We start from the raw sequence: 18694 nt of genomic DNA, 5'->3' as shown, positions 1-18694 counted from the left end.
GCCACGCGATACTATTGTAGAATCGTTTTAAAAAGATATGAATATCTCTTGTATTTGCTAAATCTAAGAATAATTTTATCAATATTTTCACACTTTTGCATATTTATTAAATGAAAAAGAAAAAAGAGGAACAAAACGGAATAAAATAAGAATAGAATAGTATACAAGAGGATAGTGATCTGCTTACCAGATCGAAGTGGACGCAAACTTTTGTGTTAAAAAAATTAAAAGAATCAAAAGTTGGAATGTCACATGTTAAAGGTTGTATAACAACAGATATATATAGAAGATTTCAAGCAAGCATTCTCAAGCTAATATTCTCATGTTAGTATTCTCAAGCTAGTGTTCTCAAACAAGCCTTTTTAAAACTAATATTCTCAAGTTAGTATTCTCAAGCTAGCATTCTCAAGCTAGCATTCTTAAGCTGGGTCTTAAGCTAGTATTCTGAAGCGAGTAATCTGAAACTAATATTCTCAAGCTAGCATTCTCAAGCTAATACTCTCAAGCTAGTATTCTCAAGCTAATATTCTCATGTTAGTATTCTCAAGCTAGTGTTCTCAAGCTAGCATTCCAAAGCTAGCATTCTCAAACAAGCCTTTTTAAAACTAATATTCTCAAGTTAGTATTGTCAAGCTAGCATTCTCAAGCTAGCATTCTTAAGCTGGGTCTTAAGCTAGTATTCTGAAGCGAGTAATCTGAAACTAATATTCTCAAGCTAGTATTCTCAAGCTAATATTCTCAAGCTAGTATTCTCAAGCTAATATTCTCATGCTAGTATTTTCAAGCTAGTCTTCAGGCTAGATCAAAGCCGGTCGAAGTCACAAAAAATATGAATAAAGGTCTTATGTGCTCTCAATCAGAGTCGGCATTCTATCTCATCAGACAGATTAATTTTGTTCAAATGGGAATAATAAAGTCTATGATGATTAGGTAATTAGCTCTCTTCTATAGAAAAGAAACGCCTTACCGTAGTTCTAAGGATGGAGCGATTCTTAAGGCAGACGGTGCCCTGAGTTTTAATTACTTTCTGATTTCATTATACTTTTCTATTAGAGACATATATGGATCAATTTATAACATAATACGACGGCAGTTCACAGAGTTGAATGGCAACTCTAGTCATTGCTATATCGTTCACACTGTCATTGCCATTGATCACAATGTGAACAAGTATTTAGCAAGGCACTGCTCTGTTTTTGCTTGACAGTTAATACGGAATGTCAATGCACTTCAAAAAGAGTTAAGAAGAGCCTTAACTTACTTGACTATTTGTTTGGATAAAGGTATTGGTGATTTTTGAGGCATTGGTAAATTTGAATCTGTGAACATTTGTAATGTCTGCCATTTACACATTCAGTTTAAGTGAATTGCAGGAGATAAAGTGATACCTACAACTTTGACACAACCTGATACTGAAAAAAAGTTCTAGCTGCAGCCCAGTTTCTGTCAACATATAAGATAGAAGACAAATCGAATATGCTTTCTAAGGAACAGTTGAAATGCCTAGTGTAAAAGAACAAAGAATTTGAAGAAAATATTGTGTATTTCCTATATAAACTTATGTATAACGTATACAAATACCAGCTTTTATATATAAAGACTAACTTCCGTTTCTGCTTTTCAAAGTGCTTAACAACAGAAAAAATATATATAAACCCATAATAGATCTGTAAAAGTTTGAAAATCAATTTTTGGAAAATATTGCACTTTAGTAGAAAAATTTAATATAAAAAAATTATATTCGAGTAGAAAAAAAAAAAGTAAACTTTACTTTAAATGTCAATTAGACATTTCAAAAATAGTATTTGATATTATATTTGTTCAAATTTTTTGTGTTGTTTCTTTAAGGAATGATTTGGGAAGTATTTCCTCTAAAATAAATTAAGAATTTAAAACCCGGGTAAGTTTACCTTAAAATTTTATCTTATTAATATGTAGTATAGACGCATAATTAGTATGAAATTTAGATACAGATTTCAATATTTCGAAAATACACATTCTTTTATTTGCACTTTTAAAAATGTGCAAATTTTTCTCTACCTAGAGTATCTACGACTATACTATATATTATAATCTTCAGTTATCTTCTAACTAGAGTTTGGTCATTGTTATGGCTCCATAACCATTTTCATGGTTATCGACCCATGCTCACAGTGTATTGCCTAATTACAATACCCGGACTCGGTGCAGGCTAATTTTTTATTTTAATTTTAGAACTTGCTTTTTTATTGAAATCATTTTAGAACCAGTTTCTGAAATGTCTGAATTTACAAAAGTGAACATTATCCCGCTTTTAAATGCATATGGCGCACCTGCATTGCTCGATGAACTATACCATTATGCATTATTAAACTCTCCTGGCTTTAATCGTAGGAAGAGGAAGTATCTGCGTTATGGATTACGTCATGCTTTGAAAGAAGGCGTCAAAGCCAATTATTTAATTAAAAACGATAAATATTATGACATACCTGATATTATTAATCAAACTGATCCACTTTCATTAGATCTAAAAAAGGCAGTAGATATATCTGAGACTGTTGCGACAAACTTCAGGAAAAAAGTAAAAAAGAAGAAGAAAGATGAACCTACTACTTCTGGAGGATCCATGGCTACTGCGAGCAGTAATCCAAAAGGCAATGACCCGAAAGTAAGATATACTTATTATGTTTGCGCCCAATGTGGTAAAGTTAAGCGTGATAGGTGCAGAACAGAAAATTAAATATCTGAACCTGCTGTAAAACTTAAGCGTAAAAATTAATTAATAATTAAATTATTAATTAATAAAATAAAAAAATTAAAAGCAACGAATAAAAAGGTTACACTTTTTTTTAAATTAATCGTTTGATTATTATTGTTTATAAGACGAAGCATATAATATCAGTCATCTACTTTGTTAGAGCTTAGTACTTGCACATCTAAAATCTTTAGTCTTCTGTTTATATATATATTTACAAATAGACTACATTACCAATGTAGGCATGGAATCATGTATTTGTTATTACAACAACAATGGCTTTCTGGTTCAATATAAGAGTACTTTAAAGTGGTTTTAATCATTATACATTTAAACTGTTTAAGCTATAAATAAGTTACGTCTCTTTTGATATAAGGTACAATTACTCTCTACTATTAGTTATACCAATATATGTCTTATTCAAAAACTTACAACATCCTTTCCCTTTACTTTTGCTTTTCACATTTTTGTAAAAGAATATAATTTGTACAAAATAGTTACATAGCGTGATCACCCAAATTGACTTGATGATGTTCTCATAAAAGCCATATTGGCATAAATTTTTCCTTTAAATTTATTTTACTTTTTTTTTAAAAAAAAAAGGACTCTAAACTTAAAATCTCAAGATCAGTTTTCACTTTAACAACTGTGGTTTTCACTATGTCATTTTCAGTGTCAAATATTGTCAGTATAATGGAAACGGGTAGTCATATGATGTCATATTCGCATTTAGTCATGTATTGAAAATGCATTTGACACACCAGTCAGTTATAATTGTCATTTAAAATGACATGGTGAAAACAAGCCATAAGTGCAGAGCAGAGTTATCCATTTTGTAATCTGGATTTAACGGAACTTATTCAGTGACATATGTCAAAGTAGCATATGTTATCGGCAAACCCTATGGTTTGTTCAACAACCGCTGAACTGCAATGAATATCCATAAGTGACCATTAAAAGATCACTGTGTTTGAACTGGGTATATGATAGGTCTGTGCTTTTTTGAAAATCATAAAGACGTAACAGAAACCGTCAGTTGTGAACAATACAGCAATATAGTTACTAATTCAATTGGAGTGAAACTTAAAATATATATGTGGAAAATATTTGGTTTCAACAAGACGTTGCCACACAACATTTTTTTTGTGATTTCACTTTTAATGATGTGGGTTGACCGCTCAGTTCATTAATAACTAGTGGACTTTGTAGATTTACATAAAGGATCATGTTTATGCAGACAACACTCACATTCTCAACGCTTTGAAGACAAGCATCGGTCTTAATTTTACAGATCCGTAAAATGGATAACCTAAATCTTTTTTAATCTTAAAAAAATGTTCATTATTAAATAATTAAAGCTATAAGGTAATATTTTTTGTATAAAAGAACAATTTAAAAAACATACGCAAATCTTTAAGGATATTATTTAGTCTATAACAACAATCAATTTCAAAAACCATTCTGAACTGAATTATTACTACAATAAAATACCCTTTTTGGTTAACATTTTAATCTTAAAAGGATTAAATTTTTCTTACCTTTATATATAATTTGTTTTTTTTGTTGTTTTTATAAATATAAAGGATTCATTGCGTGGATTTGAGTTAGCATTTTATTTTTATGTTTATTGCAGTTATCCTTGGGAGGGAACATTTACAGCTTCATAAAACCGTTGTAAATTTCTGTTAAAATGTTTTTAAATGCTGTAAATGCACCCAAAATTACTGTTTAACTGTTATTTCTTATTTATTTGTTATGAGTTTTATTTCTCTTTAAAATTGTGTTAAATTTTTTGATTGAAGATATTTATTTTATTTTTATTTTTTGTCAGTATTAAATTTAATGGCATCCTTTTTCTATAAACTTTTATTGGGCTTAACCAATTTAAAAAGCATTAAAATCTTAATTTTATGAAAAATTCTTAGGAAAGTAAAAGATTTATGGTTTTCATAAACTTGCGTAGTAAAAGATATGAATTTTTTTTTCTATATTTTATTTTTTCATGACTTTCATATTTTATAGACAATATATTATTCATGAATAATACATCAATGGGAATTTGTAAATTATTACATATAATTATTAAATAATTTCACAAAAGCATTGATAGGTCCACCATCAAAAGTATTGTTCAAATACTGTCCTTACATAAAAGTAAAAAGTATGTAAAATAACGAGGAAAGCAGGGAGGCACAATAAGTAAAGAAAATATACATATTCCATAAATATTTATCACAACAACCAACAGCTGAAATAAAAACAAGCAATCAGAGGTGAGTTCCATACATTTTTTATAAAGGCACTTATTAAAGTACAAAATTATATATATAATAATGAATAACGTATACGATATTAATTTGTTCAAACATAAATATTATAAAATATTACTGTATTATTCGATACTGAAATAACTCGATGCTCCGTAAACTATGTTAAAGTGACATATAAATAAATATCAATAAACACTGTCAATCTACATACTGACTACCTAAAAGAATTAGATAAAAATATATATTCTAAGTTCTAAATATATTATATTTTTCTAAGTCGTTACTGATACAAAAAAAATACCAAAGAGAATTAGATAAAAATATTTATTCCAAGTTATAAATATATTCTATATTTCTAAGTCGTTTTTAGAAAAAAGGTTTCATTGACGTATTCACATCCAATAAAATATTTGTCTACTCTTCATCACTTTGAAAATCCCTTAATATTGATATTCAGATGTCTGAGTTGGTGAATCAGCACCTTTACTCTATTTTATCTGTGGACAGTTTTAAGTCACACTAAAAAAACGGGGCTTTACGGGGCTTTATAATATGATGGATCTGATGTCTTTGTATCTGCCTGTGTTTATCAAATTTCGTTGTATTTTTAGGATACTGAGTGTTGGATTATTGTGACTGTCAATTGTATTGAACAGTTTCAGAGCACGATCTTTAGTGTATTTTTCAAATGAACCCACTCTCAGATCTCTGTGGATATCAGCTCCTCTTACATACCATGGAATTCTGATATAGTCTCTGCTGAATAAGGTCTCTGATATTGGAGTGAAGTGTAATATGTATCGATGTAAACCGAGTTTAGGAACTCGCTATGAAACTATCAGCAACGCTGATTATGAATCAGCGAAACAATTAATTTTATTTTTAATTTATTAAATATTATTATTAAAATTAGTTCGTTTATTAAAATAAACGAAAATAGCAAATAAACTATATAGTATAATAATCTTTGTAAAACAAAAGCCTTACAATTTCGTTGAAGTTATTATCTTTGCTCTAAGTTGCGTGCACAAATTTCTGCGGTAGCACACAAAATAATGCTTTTATTAAAGATTTCAAATTTGATGTTGTGGTTTTACTTTAAAACATTTGTAAAATAGTATATCCTTTTGGAATAAATTTTTTCCTTTAATAAATTAAACTGCAACATGGAAACAACCGAAACCTCATGAAAAGTTTTTCCACTTTGGCAAATTCAACATTAAAGAAATCTTCTTTGACTTCCCATTTATTTGGAACCATTCGTTTCTCTTAAACGAAATTTTACAATTTGATGATGAGTTTGGGGCTCACCAAAAACTTTCACAATAGCTACAATTTCTTTTTAAATTCACTTCGAGTCCTTTAGCAGTAACTCTTTTGGCTACAGAAAATATCTACTTTAGGAATAAATTCTTTTGTTCGCTTACGTTTTGTTACTTTCCTTCATACAATATTTTTAAGGATTGTATTGTTGCATTTCATAAGGCAAAGTAACAAGCAACTTATTAACCTAATTGAGTTTGAGGTATTAAAAATTAAAGTATTTTTGTAAATTTAAATTCCAACAATTGTTATAATTGTCATATACTGGTAAGTTTAAAAGAAATATTTGACCGCACTCAAATGTTTTTGTCATATTTTATTTTACTTGCTCTAGGCGGCACTACAGCCTAAAACATATATATATTATAATATTTAATATAAGACAATCTGCTGTAACATGAGTTAACCCACGTCAGCTTTATATTTAAATAGATATAGAACTATAAGGACATTGTCAGAGCTTTGAACTTTGTCAAATAAAAAAAACGAAAAACTGATATATAAAACTTAACCAATTGAAATCAGGCACATGAACTAATTTCATTATTACATTTTGACACTCAGAGTATATAAGGCCAAACATTTACTTTGTTGTTGTAAGCTGGTTCCGTCATTTATATGCTTTGGGGTGAGTGAGCCTCTGTTTACCGACTTCAATTTCCCATTTTTAAGTGTTCTGCAAGTGTAGCCAGTTTAACTGAAGCAAAATTGATTTTGAAGTATTCAAAATAAAGATGCCCAGAGCAAAATATAAATCTAGCATTAAAATCTATTTCACACCAAAAATTCATACTAATCTCCACACAAAAAAAAGTTCTATAACATCAAAATTTTGTGCAACAGTATTTTTTATATGGAATAAATTTTTAATACGAAACAGATTTTAGTACTAGACTTTAGTATTCAAAACTGCACTGTCACTTTAAAACATCATATGCAGTTTGATAACTATTTACATTATCTACAACTGTCGAACTTAAATGTTCAGTTGGCAACTAATGGAGATCAACAATTAATGATTTGATTCAAGTCATCTGTAAGACTTCTGTAACCAATTCAGTTGACCTTGTGCAACGATTTTGGATTAACCGTTTTAGACAGGTCGGCTCAATACCCTGATAGTTGTATAGAAGAATTGACTTCACTACAACCCCGTTTTCCGTTTATGAATTTCTTAGGACGGTAAATAAAGAAAGATCTTCGGGTTTTTTTCATCCAGATTTGCTGTAAGTAAATTTAGTCCCAGATATTTAATTTCTTGTTGAAATCGGATATTATTAATTTTCAATAGAGATTTTAATTTATATTTTTTGGTAATGACATCAATGGTTCATTCTTTCTTTATTTCTAAGAACGACCGAAGTTCGATTTTGCTATATTGTCAGCATAAGCTCTTACAACTTGAAATACTCAATTAAACAAAAAATCCAGTGATAACTCGCTTCCATTGTTACATTGGCCTTAACCGTACCTTCAGAGATGCATCCAATAATATCAAAACAATTTTATAATAACTTTTTCATCAAACGAGTATTAAAAAAATATTAAATTTTATTCTCAAAATACATTAACAACACAATTAGCTGTACTAAATTTTACTGAATACTACAAAATTTAATATTTTGGTTATTAAAAATTAACTTGAGTTAACCTTTTCTTTACTCCTTCAATTCAACTTTAATATTTTTTATTCCATATCAGACATCCTTAAAGCACATTCTCATGTGTTTACATGAAAATAAAATTATTACAGAGAAACCAATATAACCACTTAAGGCTCACCAAGTTTGTTCCGCAGCAAAGTAAACGTAATTTTTTATGTACAAAGGTGAAATAAATAAATGATAATTGAATGTTCCTTTACTGGCACAAAGGAGTTCGTTTGCGCCTTTAATATTAATATTGTACTAAACTACGAGAGTAACTGCATTTGAAGTTGTAGTTAATGGAATATTTACAGTTTATATAGTAACACAAGGACATGCTGTATCGTGTGTATCCTTTTCCATTTGTACGTGTTCAAAAGCGTGTTCTGAATTATGAAGTTTAATACAGTAGAGCTCAAAGTACTCTCTACTCCTCTCTGTTCACGAAATGCAAAATATAATACAAACATATTATCGATAATACCCGTAGTACTGAGTAAATATAATTATATGTGGGTACGGGTTTATATATGAGAAAAGTAAAAATTATCTGCACGTAATTTTAGCTTAACGCTTAACTATGTTTAAATACTTCTGAATGCAACTACTTTTGATATTCTATAAAAATATAAGTAGGAATTTTGTATAAATTTGAAAAATATGCTAAATAAATATGAATATTAAGGACAGCTGAGATAAAATAGTAACCGTAAGTATAGGATGTATCAATAGTATTTTGCAATACTATTTCATATACCTATATTATTATAAATGAAACAGCGCTGAATAGTTTTCTGAAGAAGTACAATAAAGGAAATTAAGAAGATTAATATTCAGTTTAGTAAAAAAATATCAAGGATTTTTAATTATAGAATTGTATAAATAAAAATGAGAAATACTATCTACAATATACATCATTAACACTAATTAGATGGCATAAAACCCGCATAAGATAGATTTTAAAATAATATACAAATTATTAATAAAAAAATATTAAAAATTCAAATACCTACAGCTTTTTAAAAAACTAGATATAAAAATGTATATAAGATACTACACTAAACTAATATAAGTATTTGTACCCTCTAAACTAGCAGATATTGCCAACAATTAACTGATATGCTTGTGTCAAAACTCAGAAAAGACGTTCAAATAAAATCACAACATATCTCTTCTATATGGTAAAATGGTAGAAACATTTAAGTCAATCTATACTTATTATTATGTTTAGGGAATTTAAACTAGCGAACTATTCTGCCCCTTCATGAACAAAGATTTTTTTTTTCAAATCCAACTTCCTCTATAAATTATAATATTGATCCTAAGTTACAGAGTCTTACTTGTTTATTCGATGTGAGACACATATCTAGGTACTGTTCCCGAGACACAAAATGATTTTGAGCCTACTAAGCAGCAATGCTGTCCGTTTCCTGTCAACTTTGTATGTGCTTAATATTTTTTAACCAAACCTAATATCATTTTTTTTTTACTTTTAGTTTTTGATTTAAATAATATGAATTTCTTTAACTTGGTCAGTAGCAATACTTTATGAATGCTTCGATAAAAGTTAAAAATATGAAACCGTTAAAACAGCCAATCATAATATCTTCACTGTTCTACTTTCCCAACATAGCTCTATCTATTTTTATATGTTACTTTTTTTAGCAGAAGTCCTTTTTTTTAGAACCGATTATAACAGAGATGAAAATTGAAATATTAATATGCAGCTAGAAAATAATATATTCGAAATATGTGTTATTGTCAGGTAACATATTTTTTATATATACTATATTTGTCATAGCTTTTTCATTATTTTGTATCCAAACATTCAGGTATCGATTTACTGGAGCTTCGTCACTATCAAACTCCCATAACCATTTTCATGGTTACAAACCCATACAGTTTCTATAAACAATGGTTTATCATGGAATGAAGAAGACATGTAATGGGTGTATAGAGTCAGAAATAGAAAATATTATTGGAATAAAATTTCATAATACGATGCAGATTCAAAATGTATGTAGGTTGAGGGGTTCCAAAAAGTTAAATCAAAATTGGTACCACATTTACGAATATTCTGTCTTCATTAAGCGTATCAGAAATATAAGACCCAAGTTTTACCTCGCTTCAAAATTAGAACAAGTAATTTAAAATTGACGACCTATCATAAATATTGTTTATGTTAGCGTTTTTTTATCATGAAGCAATAAAAAACTAAGCTACTAACATCAATCTATATAGTGTGTATTATTTTTTATTTTATATGAGATTTTATATGAGACTGCAAAAAAAATAGAAAATATCATAGGAGATTCACAAATTTGTCACAAACCTAAAACCTAAGAAAAGAAATCGAATTCAATTTTAAAACTATTTTGTGACATTAGCATGTACCTTCTTATTAGTAATAAGAAACTATTACTAAAATTACTAAAAATAGTTACTAGCTTATTTAAGTGACTTCTATTTTAAAATTTAATTTAATTTTATATTATTTTAGAATTATAATAATATTATCCTAATTATCCTAATATATTTTTATACAGGCTAAATTGGTCAATGCAACTTGATATTCAATTCTCTAAAGATGACCATAAGCTATAATAGAAATATTGTAAAAAATAAAATAGTTTTAATACTATTTTAATAAATTGTATATCTGTTAATATTGACCAATTAGATTATATAAAAATATATAAACAAAATTTGGTCAATAGAACAATAAATTACAATTATCTTAATAAAACTAAAATATTCATTTAAAGAGCCTTTCTGATATTTAAGTATTATTATTTTTATAAGTATTTATCCATATAAAAAAATATAATAACCTTCTTTTTTATCATCATTTGATATTAATTTTTTTATTTTATTAAAAATATTAATTTTTCCTGTGAATTTTAATTTCAATAAAAAAATTTATGCAGTTTAATCAAATTAGAGATACTTTTAAAATACTTAAACTTGTTGAATAGATGAAAGAGTGAGCTCAAATTCTATAACTATAAAAATCTTACTTAATATAAAGGAATAAATATAAAAAAATAAATTAAGTTAAAATTGCAGAAAAATTGCTTAAAGAAGGAAAATTCAAAGACCTGCAAAGTCTGCAATAAATTTTACTTTTCTTCAAGTAGGTACCTCGTATTACTTGCTTGGTTTGTCTGTGTTACTCACAGTTTGGAGTTACACAATTTACTACACAAAAATAATTCAACCTAAGAGCAACGTTGAATTGTAAATGTCGACAAGAAGTGTGTAATGACCGGAAGGTATAGCCAGGACATGCAAAAACCTTATAAAAGAGCTGAATAAGTTAAAAAATTGCAAGGTGGATTGCAGAAAACTTAAATAAAAGTCATGCTAAGATGTTTAAAAGAAAAATGAATTTGAAATTTAGTTAAATAATTTCACAAATAGACATGCAAAAATGTTGATATAAGAAAAAAAGTATTTTATAGTCGTTTTACAAAGTAGAAATATAATTTCCAAACATTTTTGTTATTCAGCAAAGAATAGTGTTTTAAATTAAATTTTATTTATTCATTCCGTGGCTGAAATAGATTATTAACTTGGTCGCAGCGCTACAATGCAGCCCTTACTCAAAAATAAATAATTAATATTTTTTAATATGTTTTTTAAAATTATATTGCAAATTTTTTTTCAGTAAACAGTGAATTATATTTATATATATATTATATGTAGTAAATTATTTTTAAAATTATATTGCATATTTTATAAGTTAATATAAAGGATTTATAGTACTCTTATTAAGAAGGAATTTTTATACAAAATATTAACAAATATTAATTTCGTTAAGTATTAATTTATTATTATTATTATTATAGTAAATGGAATTTTAGGCACCCAATGGAGAATAGTACTGTGACCTGAGAACATCATGTTAACTGCAATTGATTATTATTTAACAGAAAAATTTTTTTCGTGTCATATAAAAACGAGTATATTCTAATAACAAACAGAACCAATAAGTTCCACCACAACTCCATTTTTCTGACCTTATAATCATCGAGATTATTAATACTTATTATAAAAAATAAAAACACCATGCAGACAATACTATATCAACTACATCCTAAACAGCTGAAAGTGAAAGTTAAATTATATATACTCAGATTCGCAATTTAAATTCGGAATGCCAATAGAGGTGGGTTGAGAAACATATTCTTTGTAAATTGACATTAAAATCAATTGTTTTCATCGGGACTTGAACACTGACCTCAGTAGCAATGATCAGGATTACTAAAGCTACACAGGAACTCAAGATAGTTTTTAAAAGATAAACTAGACATTGTATGTACTGATAATTGTAATTACTAGGAAAGTATCCTGTTAGCATATGAAGATTTAACACAATCCAAATCACTTAATGGTACCTATAACAATAAGAGATACAAGGATTGTATGAACTTTTCAAAAGAAAAACTTAGAATCATCACAAGAATCCTTACAGGGCACTGTAAACTGAAATACCAACTTACAAGACTGGGTATACTTCCGTAAATATACCTACAGTTTACTTACAGTTTGCATCCGTATGCAAACTGTAGATTCTGTGAAGAGAATGAGGAGTCCGCCACACATGTGCTGTTAGAATGCCCTGCACTAATGCACAAACGGTATAGACTCATGGGTATGTATACCTTTACGAAAGAAGCAATAAAGCTCTGTAAAGTTGGTTCTATACCCCTTTTTATTGACTTAGGTATACTCTAAACCCAGAAGGAGGCACAATAGACCCGACGCGGTCGCAGTGTCACATGCCCTCACAATAATAATACTACTATTGTAGTATGTAATACTACATATACTATATTCTAGACATTTTTGAGAAAACGCTTAAAATCAGCTTTAACGTTTATGTTTGTTGACTGTATAAGTGAAGACGAAATTGCAATAATTTCTTTATCGTTCATTAAAAAATATACTGCAACAAATAAGCAACAGAGTAAGCAACGAAATAAGCTGTGAAAAAAGCAACAAAAAAAAAAGTAAAGTAGCTAAGGATACTACTAATGAAAGATATCCTTTCTGAAATGTTTTCAGTCCCATTGTCCCATTGTGTTGTGTATCAATGCATCACAGTTCATTTTTTTCAATTCAGTTCAATTCTTCATCGTAGAAACTACACATGAGCTGTGATAAAGTATCGATATGGTTTAGATCCTTTAACTGTATAGTGGGTAGGCAATCGTCTGGTTAGCATTTTTAATGTGTTGTTGGATAAACCAATACAGAGTTCCAACTTTTGGCTTTTGTAGCTATTTAATAGCAATTTAGATTGTCTTAAAATTGCAAGACTTTAAAAGAGTTTATTAATTTTTTTACTGTCTGAACCCTTAGCATTTTCTCCAATACTACTTTGTTAACCCTAAAGTACTCCTTTGCTGAAAATCAAAGCTGAAGTTCACTTTAATATCTCTGCATAACTGATTTCATTTCTGTAGATAGTTCCAGGAGAAGTACTGAGCACACAAGACACAGTGTCTGATTGCATTTAACTCGGTATATGCCATCATGATCTTTACTATTGCTCTCTACAAGTTTACATACACTATTGACGTGTTCCCGTATGGGCAACTACAAGCATGTAGTGAACTAATGTGTATCTCATGAACATATGAGGTTATGAGTCAGTCTTGAAACTCATCGTGTAAAACATTTCTACAAAAAATTTTACATATAAATAAGAAAATTATGAGATAAATCATACATTTTCCATTCCTTGATGCAGTCGAAAGTATATAAAAGTTCGAAATCTGTGTTGAATTGCCCTCTACTAATAAACATTCCTTAAAAGAAGCGTGCAATTATCACACAGCATACTGTTGATGATCGAACAAACGTTATATATAATATATTGCTTAGTAGTGCAAGATTCTAACCGGATCCCAAATAAACAAGGTCTCAACGTTCAATACAAAAAATTATGTATACTCGTTTTACTTGGAATCCACACAAACTGTGACATGTAACACGAAATCGAAATAATTAGAAAATTTTTCTTGAATCCGAACAAAAATATGAATATCCGAAATATCCGAAGCGGAGTTTGGAACAAATAACAAATCAGGAATCATTTGAGAAGATGTTTATTATTAATAGAATATAAATATTTTGTAAGAGATACTAAATAATATGTTAAGAGCATCACTATTTGATCGCAATCAATATGTATTCAATATCGAAACCAACAGAGAATATTTAATTTAATGAATTGTTTACAGGATGTATAAGTAAGACAATATCTATTCAACTGCTGCAAATTACACAATTTCATAAGCAATAATGCAATTCGCTATCTGTCATCCATGAAGTAATTTCGCTAATTAAATTAAATTCTATACACATCAGAAGTTGCGAAAATGTTATTAAATTTTCAACCATTTAATTAAGGCACAATTCACTTTCCCAAGAATGCAGTTTAGGAAGGCTCATTGAACTCGGTGCGCTCAAAGGATTGCTTGCTTTAAATTTTATTTAATTTTAACGCTGCGGAAAAAGGAAAAAGCTAAGAAGAAGAATTAATTTTCTAAACTTCACTGAGAATAAAAAGTAAACGAAGTGTTTACATCTCAAGAAATAACGAATTTCTATTTTTTTTTATTTTTTTTTTTGCCATTTCCACTAACTTTTTCGTAGTTCAAAAGGTTACAAGAGCAAAAGTAAAAGGAAGTTAAATGCTCTCCTGTGCATAATTCAGTGCTGTGCATTTAAGTCTCGAGGATACTATTATTGAATTAAAATGTTTACTCACAAACGGTTGAATTAAACAGGAACACACGAACACACACAAACAATGTAAGGAAAATCCTTAAAGTTTCCTTTTTTGTCGGTTTTCTGTGTATATATTTGAATTTTTTTTTATTTTTTTTTATTTTGTTGTTAGTTATTTTTTGTTAAGATTTGCATAAAAATTATGCTAACAACGCTTTGTGTTGAGTTTTTGGTTTAGTAAAATGTAGTAAGACTAATTCGACTATCCGCTTTTGCTATGAGCAAAATTTGCATCAAAATAATTTATTAAAAAAAAAAGAATCTTTTCTTAATATTTTATATTCAAAACGAGTTGCATACAAAATTTATTGAATTATTTATTATATTATTTTTTTTTAAATAATTCATCTCGAAAATATATTAAATATTTAATAGAAGCAGAAAGCGTTAATATGCATAAACTTATTAATTTTTTTAAAGGAATGTACAACCAACATACCCCAAATATGGATATATTCTAACCATGAGCAATCTTATAAACTGCTACAACAACCCAACCAATGACACTAGCCTCTTTAACGCAAACAAGAATAGCGACTACAATATAATAAAGCCACACCTATCCAAGGACATATTAAATAAAATTAAGATATAATACTTAACATGTATATAAGCATAGGGAGAAGGACATAGTAGTCCAGTTCTTATTCTTAGTTAACTTTAGAATTAATTTTAGTGTTAACTCAGAAGTAAAATAAATAAATAAATGGTTTTTATATATATTTTAATTCAGCTATAGGCCCCTTTTTTTGTTAAATAATTCAACGTTTAATATTTTTTATAGTACTCTATATTTCGACTCTCCTTGAGAGTCATCATTAGGATCAGGATGTAACATAAATATTACTGAAACTATATCTACGTCATCCTCTTTATTTATAAATAAAAAAATATTAATTTTTATTATTGATATATTGTAATAAAAATTTAAAAAGAATATAAAAAATATTTAAGAATATAACATATATATAAAAAATATATTTAGTTATAATGAATAAAAATTTTTAAAATTATATGAATATAAAGAGTTTATATAAATAATATTTTAAAATATATTGCATTAAAAATTTAAGAAAAGAGTATATAAAATATATACATATAAGTACTGTTTTAAGATACATAGTAATAAAAATTTAAAAATAAAAATGAAATGAAAATAAAAAAAAAATAAAATAAAAACAAAAAATATATAAAAATATATTTTAATAAAAATATAACATAAATATAATTATTTCTTTAATTTTCATTAACTTGAAATAAATAGAAAAAATATTTTATTGTAAGTAATTTCATGACTGCGATTTGGAATTCTTTACCAAAAAATTCACTAAACAAAAATTTTAATTTTTATGTAAAAATTCAAAAAGTTCTTTTATAAACTAAATTAATTACTTTTGACACTTTTATGTTACCACAATTTCCAAACAAACTATTCAGAATATAATTTATGGTTCCCCATTATTTTTCACTAAAATTCTGCACTTTTCATAAACATATATGCATAGAACATGAGTACACTAAAATAGTATGTATTAATATTTTATCAAAATTACCAAAAATAATCAACGCCCTAAAACCAAACTTATTATACTCTTAAACGCAACCTTTTCCTCTCAAAAAGGATACATGTTTTTAATGGCATTTTTATTAAGTAGTACGACTGCGAGTAATGATTACTTCTATCAGTGTTGTAAAGTGTTCGATATTTTATGAACACCTACATAAACTTAGACATAAATTGTTACCAAATTGTTGTTACAATTTATCATCGATTGCAATAAAGTTTTTTTTCTTTTTGGAAAGGACCTAAATACTGCTACTTGGGTCGGTCATCATTTAAGATAAGGAAAGTGTAATAAGGTATTATAATCACACACAAAAATTAACATAAAATTATAAATTTTCAAAATTAAGGATTATTCAATACATAAATTAAATAAAGTAAAATAATAAGGCTAGGTTGAAAGGGAATAGGATTAAGGCGGGTAAACCAACCCACTGTAGGATATCAAGTAGTTATGAGATTGCAGATACAAAAAGTATTCTGGAAGGCTGTTTAAAATAATTTTATTAACATTTTTTAAAAAACTATTACCTATATACTATATGCTTATATCTATATACTATATACCTATAATCAATGATTAATGCATATAAATGGCGCTGACTCCTGATTACAAACCCTCATGTGTGAACTGTTTAGGAGAACCTTATGGTCAGGATTAGATAAGAATTAAACTAAAAACCTATTGAGCTTCAACTAACTTGCAGTTCATTTCCTTACAAGTTCAAACGGGTCATTATGCCTTTAACAGTGTCATATTTTGACAAGTGAATTGTTCAGGAGTTAACACTACGAAAAATGGATAGAATCCATCTATCTTTTTCTTGCACAGATGTTGTTCGTCGTCCAGAACTACGGATTGTAGTGTCTTAGAAACCATTTCTTCACTGGGCTGTCAAAAATAATAAAAGCAGACTTTTAACAAACAGCAGATCCCCGCTGCTTTACCTGAAAGACTAAATGACGGTTAGTATAACTTAACTCTCCTAAGTAACTTTGAGGGTATCATAATGTACAACAAATGCCTTCCAATAAAAGTGATGACAGTAATATCAGCAGTTACTTTCTCCACCTAAATATTCAAACATAGTAAATTATATAAAAATAATGGAACAGAATAATAATTATAGAATAATTAACGTATGATAAGTTATATAAGCATAAGTTAACGATTGTTTTTATTATACGTTATATATAAGATAGAGATATAGGCAGATAAATAGATAGATATTATAAATTTATATCTTATGAAAGTGCAATGGATTTAGGTAATAAGTTATACTATATAAATTTTGTCTTATCACAAAGAATCTATCCAAACAAATTTTTAATTTAGTAAACCCTTAAGCGTACTATACAACTATTTCGGATATAGCCAAATGTCCATCATCAGTGGTTATTAGAATTTTTTGTGGTAAATAATTCTAGACTACAAGTATCTAGAATTGAAACGTTTTCAAATTTAAACCATAGACCCATGTATTAACCGACGTTTAAATAAATTATACTTAACATATATTTAATTCGAAGTATTAAAGTGCCTTATTCTCATGCGTTAAACTTCCTTCCAATACATGTTTAATAATTTTATATTAAAGTAATATTGGCTATAAATAAGAATATATTTAAATATTTAAAATGTAAATAAAAATTTAATTGCATTTACACTTAATTAAAATACATAAAAATATAAATAAAGATTTTCAGTTTAATCTCTGATATAATTTACTAATAATTATAATTAAATTTTCATATCAGATTCAATGTTATTGTAATTAATTTTTGATAATAAATGTGCTTTTATCTTGCTTTTAGTAAACAACAACGTTATTGTATTCATTGCAATTTTGTGAATGCATTTATGTGCAGCTTTGATAATTTAAAGCAAATAATGGTTTTCCTTAGTTTGCAGTAATATCTGTATTTATCTGTATATACGCATATTGTACAAATATATTGTGTATACAAATCTTTAGTAAATATCTAGTAAATTCTATCTTCTTTAAAAATGAACACATAATCGTTACATACCAGCAAATACACAGCGGCTTAGATAAATTATCTGTAGAAGATTTGAGAAATTCATAAAAATATTTATAAATAATTAATATCAATTTTTTTATTTTTATAATTTAGACTATATGTTCACTACGGCCGAAAGGAAACTTTGGGTGTAACTTCAAAATTTAATTAATTTTAACCATATTTTTGGGATTTGAAATGCCATTCGCTATTTAATTGTACATATAATTCTATAACTCCAGGAGAACATGTGCTTAGTATGTCTTCTACTGTTATCTGAGTCTGCAGGTATCATCCTCACTGTAATCCGATCCCCATAATATAGTCTACTAAAATT

At 27.6% G+C, this 18694-nt stretch overlaps 2 protein-coding genes across 3 annotated transcripts in view; both read left to right on the top strand.

Annotated features, from left to right (window-relative positions):
- LOC119678961 (peroxisome proliferator-activated receptor gamma coactivator 1-alpha-like) overlaps positions 1-18694 on the top strand; it is a 67957-nt gene that overhangs the window by 26984 nt on the left and 22279 nt on the right. The window lies entirely within an intron of this gene.
- Positions 1894-2744, top strand: LOC119678962. Its single transcript, XM_038091094.1, has 2 exons — positions 1894-1900; positions 2244-2744. The coding sequence occupies exon 2, from the start codon at positions 2258-2260 to the stop codon at positions 2717-2719; it is 462 nt and encodes a 153-aa protein (XP_037947022.1). The 5' UTR covers positions 1894-1900; positions 2244-2257; the 3' UTR covers positions 2720-2744.

The sequence above is a fragment of the Teleopsis dalmanni genome, chromosome 2 (genome assembly GCF_002237135.1).
Source record: "Teleopsis dalmanni isolate 2A chromosome 2, ASM223713v2, whole genome shotgun sequence".
Lineage (NCBI taxonomy): Eukaryota > Metazoa > Arthropoda > Insecta > Diptera > Diopsidae > Teleopsis > Teleopsis dalmanni.
This window is presented reverse-complemented; position numbering and strand designations above follow the sequence as displayed.